Source organism: Lipotes vexillifer, unplaced genomic scaffold, assembly GCF_000442215.2.
Source record: "Lipotes vexillifer unplaced genomic scaffold, Lipotes_vexillifer_v1.1 scaffold1180, whole genome shotgun sequence".
NCBI classification, from domain to species: domain Eukaryota; kingdom Metazoa; phylum Chordata; class Mammalia; order Artiodactyla; family Lipotidae; genus Lipotes; species Lipotes vexillifer.
In genome coordinates, this window is record NW_006771828.1 from 210,346 (window position 1) to 228,151 (window position 17,806).

Below are 17,806 nucleotides of genomic sequence, written 5' to 3' on the forward strand. Positions count from 1 at the left end.
GAAACTAAGAATGTAAATAAAAGTCCTTTTGTCATATTAGCATATAAAATTTAAAACTTGATTTCTAATTTGCTCAGCTGGCTCATTTTGAACTTATAAACAATGCATTACCTGTAAGGGTAAATTAAGTAATACTGTTGTTTTAAGGTAACTTTGTGAACATAGTATGATAGGCATTCTTTATAAATCTGTTAAATCATCCTATTCTTTAAGGGATCATTTTAAACACAAAAAACCTTAACTATTTTTAGATGACTTTCAAACATTATAACATTTAATAAATGCCAGACCACCTCACGTATGAATGCAATATTACTTAAGAAAAACAAGTCTATGAAATGCACTTAATAATGGCAAGAGATCAATATATGTATTTTTAGAAATCACTGCTTTAACATCTTTCTAGGGAGATTACCTTTCCTCAAAAATAATTTTAAGTATAACACTCTAAATTATAAGTTTTGTTTCATAATCTAAAAATCATTCTCCAAAATTCTGTTACTTGCAAAAGGTACATAACGAAGGTGACATCAAGTACCTTATGGGGTATTTATATTACAGTATTATCTACTCTAGTCAAAGTGCCCACTAAAATGTCACAGGTAATAGTGTTGCGTTTCTCCTCTGCATGCTGACATTTCCTAGTGTGCAGTAAATGGACTCTGTCACCACACTTAACACCCCATCCCCACCCGTATGCGTCAAATCTGACGCTCTAACCTGCTCCTTCATCTTTCTCCATCATTTCAAAAAAATTTTAACATTTACAACTCAATAATTTTCATCTCCTTATATATGAATTAGAAGGATTAGTATTTTCTTTATGAGCAGCAGTCCCCAAAGCCATCTTAATTTTGAATCTGGCGGAGGAGAGTTCTCTTAGAGCCCCTCATCATTTCTATTTAAAGTATTCTCTTAAAAAAAAAAATCTACCCTGCCACCCCAAATTCAATGGTCATATTTCTACCATCCTCTTCCAAGTATGCACAGGCAAATTTGGCATTCAGAGATTAGCTGGAGAACCAAAAAAATACTGGGAAAAATAAAGCCATAAACCTAAAGGGTATGTTTTTGTACTGCAAAGCAACATTTCAAAGAATAAGTCAACTAAAATGTTTTACAAAAATATTCGGCAGTTCAAAGGAGGTCATTTTAACCAGCGGTCCCCAACCTTTTTGGCACCAAGGACCGGTTTCGTGGAAGACAATTTTTCCACGGACCAGTAGGGGAGAGGGGACGGTTTGGAGATGATTCAAGCACATTACATTTGTTGTGCACTTTATTTCTATTATTATTACACTGTAATATATAATGAAATAATTATACAACGCACCATAATGCAGAATCAGTGGGAGCCCTGAGCTCGTTTTCCTGCAACTAGATGGTCCCATCTGGGGCTGATGGGAGACAGTGACCCCCGACGTGTGTAGCTATGTCCAGTCTACTCTGTGATCTCGGTTTGGTTGCTGTCACTGCAGAAAACCCTGCTTCACAAAGCTGGGATGTTGGAAATGGAAGCAGGCTTTTCAGTGCTTTTGTGGCAATCTCAGGATATTGCGCCTTGACTTTAATCCAGAATGTATCGAGATTTGAAGTTGTCTCAAACATACTTTTGAGGGCACCGTCATTTGCGATCTCAAGCAGTTGATCCTCTTCCAATACAAAGTCAATTCACCTGGCTTATTCACAAATTGGTGGTCATGGATCCATTCCTTCCCAGTCCAGGGGTCTTTTGTGGTTGGGAAGTAATGCTCAAACTCTGCTGAGTTAGGTGATCATGCACCAATTGGGAGAAAGAAGGCCCTGGCTCAGCCTTTCAAAATCTCTGCTAATGTCTGAAACATGTCAAAAATCCCAATGTTCGCTCGTCACCCCATAATTCCAGTTTGGCTTTGAATGCAGCCACTTTACCTGCAGACTTGAACACAGATGTTGTTCTCCCCTGAAGTGACATATTGAGTTCGTTGAGCAGGTTGAATATGTCACACAAGTAAGCAAGTTTTGTGACCCTTTCTGTGTCACTGAAATGTGCTGTCAGTGGTGACTGTTTTTCTAAAAGAAATCTCTGGAGAGGCTCTCGTAACTTATGAACTCTGGCCAGTGATCTACCTTTGGAAAGCCATCTCACTCTGTGTGTAAGAGAAGACGTGTGTGCTCTGCGTCCATCACCTTACAGAGCTGCGTGAACAGACGTGAGTTAAGGGGGCACGTACTTTAATGTGGTTGATAATTTTAATCACATCCTGCAAAACGTTAAGTTCAGGTGACATTTTTCACCTAGCCAGCATTTCTCTATGGATGACACAGTGTGTGGACTCACATTCAGAAGCGACCTCTTTGACCCGAGTAGCGAAATCAGAAAGCCATCCAGTCATGGCAGCCGCTGTCTGTGCATGTACCGACACAAAATGACCAGTTCAGTTTTCCTGATACGTAATCATTCAAAGACTTGAAGAGCTCTGCAGCTGTGGTGTTGGTTGGTAACAAAAGTGCACATAACATATTCTCATGCACACCCTACTGAAAAATATATCACACAAAAACAAGCATTGTTGCCTTGTTGTCAACAGCAGTAGACTCGTCAACCTGGATTGCGTACCACGGTGACTCATTAATCCTCTCTAACAATTGTGCCTCAATAGCCTCTGCTGTTTCATCAGTTCATCTAGTTATGGTGCTAGCCGAAAGAGAAACATGTGCTACCTTTTGAACTGCAACCTCTCCTAGAAGTTCATGACAAATGTCCTTAGCATCAGGCAGGATCGACTCTTCACCCAATATAAAGGGCTTCTTAGCTTTAGCAATGCGGTTAGCCACTAAGAAGGATGCTCTCAGTGCGGACACGTTTGATGAAGTGGTGGCCTTCAATAATTGCTTTTCTTCATGTTCATGATTTTTCCTTTTGAAAAACTCCAAATCCTTGTCTTTTAATGCAGGGTGCTTGGTCTCCATGTGGCAAAGCAGTTTTGAAGGTTTCATGGCTTTGTTGGATAGCCAGTCACCACATATTATACAAAGTGGGCTTGGAGAATGTGAATCACCTGTTGCAATGAACCCGTAACTTAAGTAGGACTCTTGGTATTTTCTTTTAAATGCAGCTTTCTTTTTGTTGGCAATCTTAAGAGTCTTCTGTCTCATCACTGGGTCTTTCCCCTTTTTCAAAGAAGCTCCCCAGCGACGTTTGTTTTTTACACATTTTGCCTAGGGTTATCTTGTGGGCTTACCAAAAACTATGAATGAGACAAGGACGCAGTGCAGGAAAGAGGCATGGATGGAAGTGGTAAATAAAATAATGGGCAGGCCAAGCACAGACTAAAATAATTGTTGGATTCCAACTTAAAGCCTGCCAAGGTTTTGTTATGAGTCTGCAAGCAGTTGATTTATTATGGTCTCTGTACAGTCAAACCTCTCTGCTAATAATCATCTGTATTTGCAGCCGCTCCCCAGTGCTAGCATCACTGCCTCTGCTCCACCTCAGATCATCAGGCATTAGATTCTCACAAGAAGTGTGCGACCTAGATTACTCGAATGTGCAGTTCACAGTAGGGTTCGCGCTCCTATGAGAATCTAATGCCACCGCTGGTCTGATAGGAGGCGGAGCTCAGGCGGTAATGCAAGCCATGGGGAGTGGCTGTAAATACAGCTGAAGCTTCGCTCTGCTTGCCTGCCGCTCACCTCCTGCTGTGTGCCTGGTTACTAACAGGCCATGAACCGATACCAGTCCGTGGCCTGGGAGCTAGGGACCCCTGATTTAAGCCACTATAAATTAGATTAGACTGAAAAAGAAAAATACTGAATGTGATTCATAAAAAAGTTACGGCCAAGGGTATGATTTAACTAAACTTACTGATCTATAACATAAAAATTCACTCAGTTCAGCAATATAAGGGCATTTTAAACACGTTTACCAGTGCAACTTAATTTTGAAATTTTGATGTTTTTCTGCTAAGGTTTCAATACTACTCTAAGAATTTAAGAAACAGAACCTATTTTAGATCTTCAAGATCAGTGCCCTCTTAAAAAAAAATTACAGATCAACTCAACAGTAATTTTTCATTCTACTTTCACTGAGCTAAAAATGACAACCCAAAGCATTTCAACTATCAACCCTAGTGTGACATGTGTATGTACATTTCAAAGTAAAAAACCTGGGACTAAACTCATTACTAAAGTAGAGCTGGAAAATCAAGTCACATTTATATATAATAGAAACCCATAATAGAATCTAAAGAAAAAATGGTTCTGATGAACATAGGGGCAGGACAGGAATAAAGATGCAGACATAGAGAATGGACTTGAGGACACGGGGAGGGGGAAGGGGAAGCTGGGACAAAGTGAGAGAGTGGCATGGACATATATACACTCCCAAATGTAGAATAGCTAGCTAGTGGGAAGCAGCCGCATAGCACAGGGAGATCAGCTCCGTGCTTTGTGACCACCTAGAGGGGTGGGATAGGGAGGGTGGGAGGGAGACACCAGAGGGAGGAGATATGGGGATGTATGTATATGTACAGCTGATTCACTTTGTTGTAGAGCGGAAACTAACAAACCATTGTAAAGCAATTATACTCCAATAAAGATGTTAAAAAAAAAACAAAACCTTTTACTATTATTTCTTCTTCAAGTCTGTTTCCCCATCTCATCTCTTGATTTATTCTTTTCTCCCAGCTTTAGTCGCTTCCCTTCTTTCCCTTACACCCTGGACTCTGCAGTAGGTCTCATTCTCTCACTCTTAGCTTGTCCTTGGCTTACCATTCTACTTCAGTCCTTCAACCCACCTTCCCAGACAGCCTAGGCAATGATGGAGAATGCTACCAGCTATACAGATTTGTTCAACAAAAATACTGATAGATAATTCCATCTCTGGTCCTTGACATATTTATCTATCACTAACTTACCTTCAGTCAGATCCTTCTTCTGTTCACCGATCAAAACTTTTGCCACTTTCTTCAGTTCTGTGCCCAATGGCCCACGCAATTCTCAGCGGATGACTGAACTTAAACTTCACAGCGAAATGAGACAATCATACAGAACTTCCTGTTCACCCTAAGAAATTACTATCTGAGTCCATAGTGTTGCTTCCTTCCTTGCTCTAGAGAAAGAGGCATCCTTCCTTCTAGCTAAAGCATTCAGTCTTTGATGTTCTAAATACCATCTCCTCCAGAACTGGATGGTGCTGGCCCATCATTCAACCTTTGTGATATTTTTCTTCAACTTTTCCTGCTCCATTAATTCCATTCCATCTTCCCTGAAGTCTCTCCTCATTTAAAAAGAAAAAAAACAAAGATTCTACCCTGACCTTGCACGCCTGCTCTAGTTTCCATCCAATCCCTCTCAATCTCCACAAATAATTTCTGTGAAGAATATAAACTCAGTCACGGCTTTATATCGCTTTTTATTCACTGCACTTAGCTTTCGCCTCCACCGCCTCTGTGCAGTCCCCTTCCCCACACCTGCTTCACCCGCCTGCCCCTGGGTAGCCGTCCTCCTCTGAGCCCTGGTCACCACGTTCCTCTCTCTCCACCTTCTGAGTTCATTATGTAAATATCCAAGTGCCCACGAAATCTCCACCTCAAGGTCTGTGAGACATCTCAAGTCAACTAAGCATTTCTTACATTTCTTCTCTAATCTTAGTATCCATTTTTAACGCAGCTTGCTGATACCAAAATTTACCCCATTACTCAGTAACTGGAGGGCCATTCTAGAATATTCTGTTGCCTTGCCACTGCTTCAGACCCAAGCAAGCAGAAATCCTCTTGCTTCTCTCTTCATCTCACACCCTCCAGACCACTGTTTACTCCAGGCTCTCACCATCTCTCCTGCATGACTGCACACAGCCCCTGCCGGCAGCCTCTCCCAGCCAATTTCTACGCTCTGCTTTCAACTTCTCCAACCCGTTCTCTCTGTTATAATAAAGTTACTGAAAACAAACCAGACCACAGTTTTGACTTCCTTGCTTAGAACTCTTCCAAGGCCTTCCGGGGCTTGAGTCCTAACTCTGCAATCCCATTTTCTCCCTCCCTCTAACCCACACCCCTCCAGGATTAAAACAACAAAACAATATTAGTGCTTTATGTTCGCTGGAACACAAAACTTTACAGTTTAAGCGAATTACGTTTGAGCATTTTGTTCCTCTGCCTAGAACAGCCTCCCCTTGATGCACATACCAGGTAAATTCTTCATTCACCTTGAGAGGCAGCTCTGCTCTCCCTTTTCTGAAGCCCTGCTTTCTGAAGACCACCACCCCACAGTGATCTCCACGTAGAGCTCCGTACTCCTTCCACTGGGCTACCCTGGACTCTGTACCTATTCCTGTTACTCTACCACATTCCAGAGTTGACCCCGGTAAAAACCTCCAAATTTATCTTTTCCATAACGGTACCCCTGAATGATTTATCAAGAAATATACTACATTTGACATATTATTTTACCCTGAAATAAAAGCATTTTGAAGACAAAAGTAGAAAAAAAATTTTGCGAATCCTGAAAGAATCAATTTAGAATCCTTAATCAGGACAGCATACTATAATATTCAAAGGGGAAAAAAACCTTCATCTTAGCACACAGAAAACAGAAAAAAAAAGATTGTCTCAAAATTCACAGAGGTTAAGAGCAGAGGATCTCAGAGCTTTCGTCAGAATACACACAAAGTACTTAGCACAGTGTCTGAAACACAATTACATCTTCTTAATAGTTAATCGCTGTCATCATTAACATTATTATTATTAACTAAAGTAACTAGAGTTGGATGGATCAAAAGTTGTTCTAGGTCATAGGTACTTCTGGTCTCAGTCCTAAAAACTGCAGATACCACCAAAACTCTCCTGAAATTTTTAAGAACAATGAAAAAAGACATTTAGAATGTTTCTCTTTATACTAGTACACGTGATAAATAATAACTACGTTTTGTTCTTCAAAAGTAAATACTTTGTAACGATACTTTCCCTAATAGAAATCAGTAAATTACCAAGATATTCTACTGAAGAGACCAAGGTCTTCTTGCTAGAAGTTCTTTTGTCACCACATATTAAAACAAATGCATCAAATGATTAAGACACCAAAATGCAAAACACATCTTTTCTTACAGAGCTATAAATTCTAAGATGGGTGATAAAAGCTACTTTACCTTCAGGGGCATCTGCATCACATCTCTTTGGCACAGAAAGGGTTGAATTGCCTTTATGGGCATCATAAGTTATATTGCTCTGAAAGATGAAAATATAGTTAAAATATAAATAGTATATTAATAAATATATTTCGATTAAAAAGTAATCACTTTATGAACTTTACACTGTTTTCTATTAAACTACATCTAGCTAATATTCTAAAAGGTAAATTACATAAAATTGCAACTAGAAGAAAAAGATTTAGGGTAAATTTAACATAAGGGCTTTCCTATAACAATCTTTAGGCCCTGTGTTGAAAACAGAGCTTCTGCCCAGAGAAACAGCCTACTTATCTTTCCACTGTGGAACAAGAAAAGAATATCATTCATCCATGCAAAAGCATGACATTATTTCATTCATTCATAGAAGAATGTTTTATAAGCATGACCTAGTGAACCAGGTGCAGGAGATAAGGCAAGACGAGAATAAAAGGTATAAGAAAAGAAAAAAATGACTAAGGTGACCTTCTAGCATTGTTTCCCAAACTTGTGTCATTCGTTACCTCCATTATGATCGTGCCTTATCTTTGATCCACTGGCATTGTTACTTAATATTTTTCAATTAACTAACTTTTCAATCCTGAGCAATATTATGGATGGTATTAAAGGTCTGATGTGCTTACTAGATTTTGTTTGTTTGTTCATAATTACATATTAAAGAAAGAATGGAGGAAGTACAGGATAAAGGAGTGACCCGGGGAGAATGGATTAATAATGAAAAACTCCATTAAAGTAATAAGGCTTGAAATGGGCCGTGAAACATGGATTTGATTTGACTCGTTAGAAGGTAGAGCAAGAGGTATTTTAGGAAAAGGAAACTAAACAAAGGCTGAATTAGATATGGTCAAAATATGTTAAGCTGTCAAAATATTCAAAGTAGCTCTCCAGATACAACTAGAAATCACAGCTGGCTTTTGAAAGATCAACACCAAGGAATCATTGTAACAGGTAAGAGGATCCCTGTCATGTTAAGAGAAAGCATAGTTACGTACAAATAAAATAGTTATAAAGTCTCTCCTGTGGGATTCATGGTACCAATGAGCAGACATAATTTTCTGCACACCAAAACTTTTTGGGGAGCCATATTAATAAACTTACTTAAAATATTATTTTAGAGTAAATATTATGAGTTTTAGCAAAGTGCTGAGACACAGCTCAGTAGCTAGGCACCATGGGATCCATTTAAGGAACTACTGTAATGAAATTCAGTGTTATTTTTCAAAAGAACTTGTATGAAACAAATATAAACATGCTGAAAAATGGAATGAAAAACTAGTTTTAGCAATATTAAGTTTAACCTGATGAGCTAATATTTTATGTTAGCTTTCACAAACTAGAATTTGATTTTAGATTTCACTATGTTTAAAATATCAAAATACTGACTCTTTTAAAGTTTGCACTTACCTCTATCAGGTAGTTTTGGCTTCCATACATAACATACTGGGGAGCGAGGCTGTAAATCATGTAGCTAGTGTGAAGCACAATAAGCAGAAGTATCATGCAGAGAAATAAGAGCGCCTGGGGCCTGGTTCTCCCCCTTCTGATTTTATACAACTGGAACGAAAGAACACAGTGATGATATTTCAGTAACATGTTTCATGTGAAGGGACTGAGTCCCACTCCTTTGTTAGGGGGTAATGAACACAGTTCAATCCACCATTTCTTTTTCCCAAAATAAATGCTAAGAATTCTTAATCTTTCCAGATAATTATAAGAATAACAAAGAATAACAAAGCTTTCCCTGTAAAGCTTTTAGGTTTAGATTCATGTTTATTTTAAAAACTCAAGACCTAGAGAATATATTTGCACTCACACGGTCTGTTTCAGAAAAATCTTCTAAACTTATTATGTAATACCATCTGTTAGAAGTTCCTAGAGCTAAGAGAACTGAGAACTACTTCTATCTACAGATTAGAGGAGTTCCAACTGTAAGTATTAGTAATATATCTGAGTTCTATATAATATTACTTCCCAAGGACAGACATGCCACATGTTTTAAATACTCATTTCTATGAAATACGATATCCTCATATTATACTCTACTACAAAACTATAATATAGTTTATGGTAATTTATGTTCATCTGACGACAGCTGTTTTCACATGTATCCATACAGGAGGGAAACTAAAACATGTGGTAACAGATAGAAGGAGCCTGGTGACGGGCTTCATTTCAACGGCAGAGCACACTTTTATTCTAGCAACTAAAATAGCACCTCCCTGTTTTATTACTAGATTGTAGTACAGTATAGAGTAACAGGACTCCAATACTGGATGGGATATGATCACCTAAAAATGTACATTTCCCAGCTTCCCTACTCCTAGTAGTGGCTGGTAGTGATAAAACATTAAACATCAAAAGGAAAGCAGTCTGTTGGGGATTTCTGGGAAAGCCTTGCTTTTTGATATAGGTATCACCACTTCTCCTAGCTACCTTTTCCTTACGGAACACGGACAGAATAGATGGGGTTGAAGCAGCCGTATCACAATCATGAGGGAGAAGCCAAGAGGAATCCAGAGATATTAGACTTGATTTTTGAGCTACTGAAGCAATGCTAGATTTTAAAAATTTTCCACAGCAAGAAGTCTTTCATTAGTTCAAGCCACTATTTAACTGAATTTTACCCACAGCTGGAAGTATGAAGATGATGTATCTCGTTTTAAAATTCTTAATTTATATCAAGCTGACTCTAAGAAGAAAATGACCCTTTCTCCAAACATACAGTAATCTTTCACTCCCAGTAGTAAGGGCCATCTTTTGAGCTACCACGAATCCAGCTGTGCTTCAGGGTGTTCCCATGAAGCCTAACACTAAGGAAAATAATAGAACTTCTAGCCCAGGACTTCTCAACCTCAGCACTACTGATGTTTTTGGCTGGATAAGTCTTTGCTGTGGGAGGCTGCCCTGTGCAATGCAAGATGTTGAACTGAATCCCTGTACTCTAACCAACAGATGCCAGTAGCGCCTCCTAGTTTAACAACTGAAAACATCTCCAGACTTTGCCAAATGTATCCGAGAGGGCAAAATCGTCCCTGTAGACGAAGAGCACTTTTATGTTAACATGAAGTGAAAAAGCTAGTATTTCCATTTTTGGTATCAAGATATTTACAACTTCTGTATTATAAATCTAAGATAATTTGCAATAATGGAGATTATGCACAAAATGATGGAAAAATCAAAATGATATTGTAACATATACTCACTCTAATCCAAAAGAACCATATGCCAATATTTCGAATCCCCGCCATTGAAGTAAAAATAAAGTACATAATAATAATTGTTATAAGAATATAATCAAGAGGAAACACCTGAAAAAAGATAAAATTAAACTTAATACACAAACAATAACGGCTTTAGAAGTCATGTAAAATTAACTGAAAATTCATTGTTCATATTTGGCAATGTTTAGAATATCAACCCTGATCAGGTTACTATGATAATGCAAAAAAAAAAAAAAAAAAAAAAAAAAAAAAAAACCTCCAAGAAACAATTACCAAACTACCAAACTATTACCAAATTGTTCAGTATCATTATCCTAAGAAAAATCCTATAACAAACTAAAAATTACATTTATATATGGAATAAAAGACTTCGTTAAAAAGTAAAAACGGGAAGTGCTTGGAAAAGTTCACCCCTAAGTCTTATAACGTATCCCCAAATCAAGTTATGTATAATATGAGAGTTCAGTAATACATCAATACAATAATTTTTAAAGCAACATATCAACATAGAATTTATGTAATTAAAAAGCCAAGTCAGCAGAGGGCACAAGCATATACTTCCAAGTACTAATAGGTTTGTCAACATAATAATTTGACACAGTGTGACAATGATTGCTAGAGTATAAAATGGATGATTTTTTTACTTACTGTTTGTAGTAAAGGCAAAAGCATATTCAGTGGATTACTCAGGTTAGCTCCAAAAATTATGAAACCAGAATCTATTCCAGCTGAATGAAGAGCTTTATCCAAACTATAACAAAACAATGTATAAAGAGGTAATTTATATATTGCACCACATTTTCAGTTACTTTAGAAAGAATATCATCATAACTTAAGCATGCAGACTCAATGAAGTCAAAGAAAACCACAGATAACAAATTAAACCTCACTTAAATATCTTACAGATATTGTTCAATTGATATAGAATAAAGAAATACTGTCTATTATTGAGGCTTTTTAGTCATTCTTTAAGTTAATGCTATAGAACAAGTAAAATAGCTACTTAAGATGAATAGGCTACACTAATGGAATTCAGCGTGGAAAATGTATAATATCATAGGATGTGTGTTAGTGCTTTAGAAAATGTGTCTACTGTACTTACTTGGACAGGAAGAGAGAAATTATAAACAGCAATGCAACTAAGATGAAAAATATTCCCCAAATGATCTAAAAGCAAAAAAAAAAAAAAATCGTTAAAATATACTTTTAAAGTTGATATTAAAAGCACAAAACCATTACGCTCAATATGAGTTACTAGCATATGACAATGATCTAAAAAAAATGACCTAAGATAAATTTTAATTTAATATGTAATCATATAGTATATAATCCTAGGCACACAACATCTAAATTTTCATTATGAGACTATTTGAGAACAAAAACACAAAAAAGAGACAATGCATTTGAAAGTTTTCATTGGTAAGTAAACAAATGAGACTCTTTGCTAGGTCCAATAAAAGGTTTATATTCAGTTATACTCAAATATAAAAAGTTAACTGAAAACTACATTAAGACTAATATACATACACAAAAAACCAAAACCAAGAAACTCATCAGGCTATGTTAACCTGTTGTTAAAACAGAGAACTTGGAACATTTTCTCACTGAAGTAATGAGATACTATATAGCTGACCCTTGGACAACGCGGGGGTTAGAGGCACTGACCCTCTGCCCAGTCAAAAATCTGCATAGACGGGCTTCCCTGGTGGCGCGGTGGTTGAGCGTCTGCCTGCCGATGCAGGGGACACGGGTTCGTGCCCCGGTCCGGGAGGATCCCACATGCCGCGGAGCGGCTGGGCCCATGAGCCATGGCCGCTGAGCCTGTGCGTCCGGAGCCTGTGCTCCGCAACGGGAGAGGCCACAGCAGTGAGAGGCCCGCGCACCGCAAAAAAAAAAAAAAAAAAAAAAAAAAAAAAAATCTACATAGAACTTACAGTCAGCCCACTGCGATATCTAGATTCAACCTACTGCAGATGGCATGGTGCTGTAATATGTGCTACTGAAAATTATCCATGTGTAAGTGGACCTGAGCAGTTCACACCATGCTGTTCACGGGTCAGCTGTGTATATCTTATAAATAGATTATACCATAGCCTAGAAAAGTCTATATAACTGATAATATTCTTGAAATAGAGTACTAACAGTACTGAAGAAACTGTCATGTAGAACTCTCTCTGTGGAAGGATGTGGTAATAAGTACTGTACACTTCCTTGTACTCAAGTATGAACTTTATAGTATGAAAGGATATGTATGAAGTATGAAAGGATAGCATACGAACTTTATAGTAGGACCACGGAAAACAATGATTGGAACTGGGTCTCTAAGGAATAAAATTTCAGAATAAAAAAGGGATGAAATCTATGTTTGGCGAGAGCCAAAAGGAAGATTCCTATTAAGTACAGTTAAGTGTTTCGGTTTCTCCTTTGCCTGGAATTGATAGGAATAGATGGAAAACATCACGAATGTTAAGGAGATTTTTCATCTTATTTCACATGATTGTTGAGTATATTTTAGAATTCTGACAGGATAAAAAAAAGTAGAATAACAACCCATTATCCTACCCAGCATATAAAGATGAATCTGGAAATAAATTTTAGGACTGTGTTCTAGGGAACTCTTCAGTTCTGAAAGAGTGCCTTTAGAGCTCACTGTAAGACACAGCTTGGCAAGAGAGGACCAAAAAGACTATAGGCTTCCTGGTGGTGCAGTGGTTAAGAATCCGCCTGCCAATGCAGGGGACACGGGTTTGAGCCCTGGTCCAGGAAGATCCCACATGCCGCGGAGCAACTAAGCCCGTGCACCACAACTACTGAACCTGTTTTCTAGAGACCACAAGCCACAACAAAGAGTAGCCCCTGCTCGCTGCAACTAGAGAAAGCCTGGGTGCAGCAACGAAGACCCAATGCAGCCAAAAACAAACAAATAAATAAATAAATTTATTTTAAAAAAATGACTATAAGGCATCATTTGAAATAAAAGCCCCTGCATGTATCCATTTTACATACGGGGTTTCACATGAGCATTCATTTATTTTAAAAATGCTTTGTGACGAAAGAAACGGAAGAACAGCTTCAGGGCTAACAGCACATTTTGGCTTCTGTAAGAAACCTGCTTGCTTGGGGCAGGAAGAACCGGGTTCCTGATTGGCTGATTCAAAATTAAACAGCTCCCTCCCGCCTTGGGGACTTCCCGCCCTGTGAAGGGTATAAAAGCCTCGACCGACTGTTAGTCGGGGTCTCACTCACTTCTCTCCGAGTGGGACCCTGTCCGGACAGTTTGTGTAAGCTTCCATACTTGTATAAATCCTTTGCTAATCTTTCTACTTGGTGTTGGTGATTCTCGGGTGTCCTTGGTTGGGACACGGGTCGCATTTACCGGGGAACTCGACTCCAGGCGTGTGGCTCCCGGACCGCAACAAGATAACCTATGCCACAGGGAAGCTGTTCTCAATTCCCTTAGAGGTTGTGGTGTTTATCAGAGAGTGCCTTGGGGGAAAATGAATACACTGAAACAGGGTCCCTCCTCCGAAGCCACCGCCTGCTCCTTCCTCGGGTAAGTTTGCGACCCTTGGCTTGCCGGCAAGAAACTAGGAGACTCCATTAAGGCTTGTCGGACGCGACGTTAAGCCTGGAGTCAGGAAGAGTCACGGGACGCTGCGATTCCTCCTTGGGAATTCAAAGTCGGTTTCGATATTCTTTGGTCCCGACTTTGAACTGGGATTGTGTCAAAACTTGTTGCTCTCCCCTTCTGTCTTTTGTCACTCGTGTGTGTGCTCTTGCATTTGCTTGGACACTTTGGCTTTGTGCTTGTACTAAAACCTTTAGCTCAACAGAAATTTAGCAATGGGACAAGGTATGTCCCGGATGCAGACCCCCCTGAGCCTAGTTCTGGACCACTTCAGAGACTTCCACCAGATCGCCAGGGGATTGGGGGCCTCTGTATCCCCGGAAACCCTCCGCACCTTTTGTGAATTGGAATGGCCGACATTTGAGGTGGGACGGCCATCCGAAGGTACGTTCTCTATTCCGGTTATAGCTGCGGTGGAAGATATTGTCTTTAAGGTACATGATGATCAGACTCTTTATATTGAATGTTGGCGGGGTCTCGTGGAGACACCACCTGACTGGCTGAGGCCCCGGTTGCCCCCGCCGGGAGCTACCAACAGAAAGGAAACAAGATCTAAAGATAACATATGTGCCGCCAAGATGGCGGACGGGAAAAAACCTAATGTTAAAAGCTCTAAGTCCCCGCCCCGTCCTCTTGCAGGGGAGGGAGAGGAAGAAGAAGAAACCCCTCCTCCCGAGGCGTCTGCGCCTCCCCCTCCCTATGTCCCTCCCGAGGCGGACACCGGCCCCGACAACGACATCCTCCCAGGTCTGCCAAGCAGCACTTGACTGAACCACGGCCCACTGCTCTGCCTCTGCGGCAACAAGCACCTAGTCCAGGGGAGACACAGCCTTTTCTTACTTATGCCCCATTCTCCACGACTGATTTATATTAATATTACTGTTAGAAACCATATTTGTAACTCATCAGCCGACCTGGGATGACTGTCAGCAATTGTTACAGGTTTTGTTTACCACGGAAGAAAGAGAAAAAAAATCATGTGGGGGGCCCGTAAACAGGTACTTGGTCCAGATGGACGGCCCACTGATAACCCCAACCTAATTGAAACCGTGCTCCCTAGTACCCGACCGAAATGGAATCCTAACACGGAGGAGGGACGAGGGGCTTTGGCCCGTTTTCGCCAGGCTCTGTTAACAGGACTTCGGGCGGCAGCACGAAGGCCAACTAATATGTCCAAGATTACAGAGGTGACCCAGGGAGCCACAGAGTCTCCAGCCGCCTTCCTGGAAAGGCTGATGGAGACTTATAGGCTATGGACCCCCACAGACCCTGAGGCACAAAAAAAAAAGGCAGGCGGGCAATTAACTTGGCCTTTGTGACACAGTCGGCCCCAGATATCCGAAGGAAATTACAAAAATTAGATGGGTTTGAAGGGAAGAACTTATAAACTGAGAAGAGACAGTTAAGGCAGGTATTAAAAGAAAAAGTATTCTCAGTCACTAGGCAATGTGTGACTTGTGCACAAGTAAACCAAGGGGCCAACTCACAACACCAGGAACTGCATCGGTATCGAGGCAACGAGGCAGGCCGCTTTTGGGAAATGGACTTTAGCCTGATAGGAATTTTAAAAGAGGCCTTCTCCCCTAAGCTAAGTATTAAACAAAGGGGAAACCTTTGAGATACAAATGTCCTATCTGGTCTTCTAAGAAACCCTTATCTGTGCCATCTTTTTAAATGCAAATTAAAAAAAAGAGGGTAATGTAACTTAACACTTGACTTGTCAAGGATAAACAGAGATCCCAAGTGTCTTTTCTATGAGCACTAGTAAAAAGGATTTAGCCATCTAGATTGGTGACCTTGATTGCTCCATCTGCCAGAAACCCAATTTGAATCCAACCCCTTGTAACTGATGGATTTTATGTTGTACCTGACTCAGGACTGAAATTTTGGAATGGGAACAATGAGACCTCTGTGTTTGTATTTTCATACATATCTATATGTGTGTTGTAGGTGTATGGTATTGCCAAAAATTAATTCATAGAAGAGCTCTACTTAATTGGCTTAAAAAAAAAAAAATCAAACACATAAATACTCAGAAGTAAAAAATAATCTGGCCAGAATGAATTTTGGGTTCATGTCATCTGAAAAATATTCAGTACTAAACTGATATCTGTACTGAAGGTGGCTTAAACTTGTTGGTTTAATATAGACATGTCTTTAGAGTCATCAATGTTGAGTATAATAATTCTGTTATACCTAGGTTTACTAAAGGTCAAAATAAAACCTTAGTCCATCTGTTATAAATCTGTCAACAAGAAAAGTAACTCAATGTAAAAAAAAAAAACTTTAAGGAAGGTAAGATGTATGTTTTCAGTAAAAAAAGGTGGGACAAATAAAAATTAAAAAATACTGAAAACAATAATACAGGATCAGGATTTTCTAAGAATGGACTGAATTTAGTTGGGCAAATGGATTTTATTAGGAATGGGCTAGAACAAGACTGGATTTGGTTTCTTCCCCCAAAGTATTCTTAAAATGCTGCTTTTGACAACAGACTGTGTGAGTTTCTTTGCATTTAAGTGATCTGTATTTGCTTTTGAGATCTTTTGTAACTTTGGTTAAGGAATAAGTATTGTCTCACAGTGACCTATGATCTTATTTGACCAACTGTTTTAAAACTTTTTGACAAACTTCCCAAATATCAAATTTTAATTGTTTCTTTTGATTTCCAGTTAACTTTGTGATACTTTAGAGGTCCCCTGAGGTATCTTAAAGAAAAATATTTAACTAAGATTACTTGGTATGTTAAACGTAATCATTCATAATTCTGGTTATTGTAACCAAGTTTCTTTATTGATTCCAAGGATTTGGACTGGATACAAAAGAAAAAGGGGGGGTATTAGATAACGAGAAGGAAGGAAAGATATGGATTACAGGGGGCCACTGGGACTCAACGCTGTTTTTGGACCACAGACAGGAAGGTCGACTTGGGCAAACAAACAGTCACCCACTCCTTCCTAGTCATGCCTGACTGCCCCTATGAAGGCAAGACAAAGATCACCGAATTTTTATTCCTGAGAACCTAGGCCTGATGTTGATATGACGCTTGCATGAGGGAACGCATCTGGGATCTACAAAATTACATGAACTGTTAAAAACTCGTTTTCGAACTCCATAACCAGTTTCCCGAAGTAACCTTATTACAATATGTGGATGATTTACTTGTGGCTGGAAAAACTGTGTGGGATTGTCTAATAGGAAGAAAAGGCCTAATAAGGTTACTACAGGACTTAGGCTATAAACTCTCAATTAAAGAGGCTCAGATTTGTCAAGAACAAGTAAACTATTTAGGGTATATCCTAAAAGGAGGACAGAGATGGCTAGGAAAGCCATGCACTCAGGCCATCCTAACCTTACCAACCCCTACCACAAGAAAGGAATTGAGAGAATTCTTGGGAATGGCGGGCTATTGCCGGCTCTGGATACCCAGATTTGCAGAGCTGGCCAAGCCTCTATACGACGCCCTGAAGGGCGTTAACCAGAATGGCCCCAAAGCCACCAAGATTAACTGGACTGAGACACAAGGGAAGGCCTTCCAGGACATTAAAAGGGCTCTTACCTCACCTTCTGCTCTGGCATTCCCCAACACTGATATGAATGAACTGGGGTGGCAAGGGGAGTACTAACTCAGAAACTTGGGCCCTGGTGAAGGCCGATAGCCTATCTCTCTAAACAACTGGACCCGGTAGCCTCCGGGTGGCCCTCATGCGTCAGACAAATTGCAGCCACTGCCCTGCTGGTAAAAGATGCTGACAAATTAACCATGGGACAGCAATTAACCGTGTTTACTCC

General features: G+C 39.6%; 1 protein-coding gene across 1 annotated transcript in view; it reads right to left on the reverse strand.

The window, feature by feature from the left end:
• LMBRD1 (LMBR1 domain containing 1) overlaps nucleotides 1–17,806 on the reverse strand; it is a 129,735-nt gene that overhangs the window by 21,119 nt on the left and 90,810 nt on the right. The window contains exons 10-14 of the mRNA XM_007447201.1: nucleotides 11,489–11,553; nucleotides 11,035–11,137; nucleotides 10,369–10,473; nucleotides 8,570–8,719; nucleotides 7,127–7,205 (exon numbers count right to left, since the gene is read on the reverse strand). Coding sequence (XP_007447263.1) covers nucleotides 7,127–7,205; nucleotides 8,570–8,719; nucleotides 10,369–10,473; nucleotides 11,035–11,137; nucleotides 11,489–11,553 — 502 coding nt within the window. The remainder of the gene's footprint in view (nucleotides 1–7,126; nucleotides 7,206–8,569; nucleotides 8,720–10,368; nucleotides 10,474–11,034; nucleotides 11,138–11,488; nucleotides 11,554–17,806) is intronic.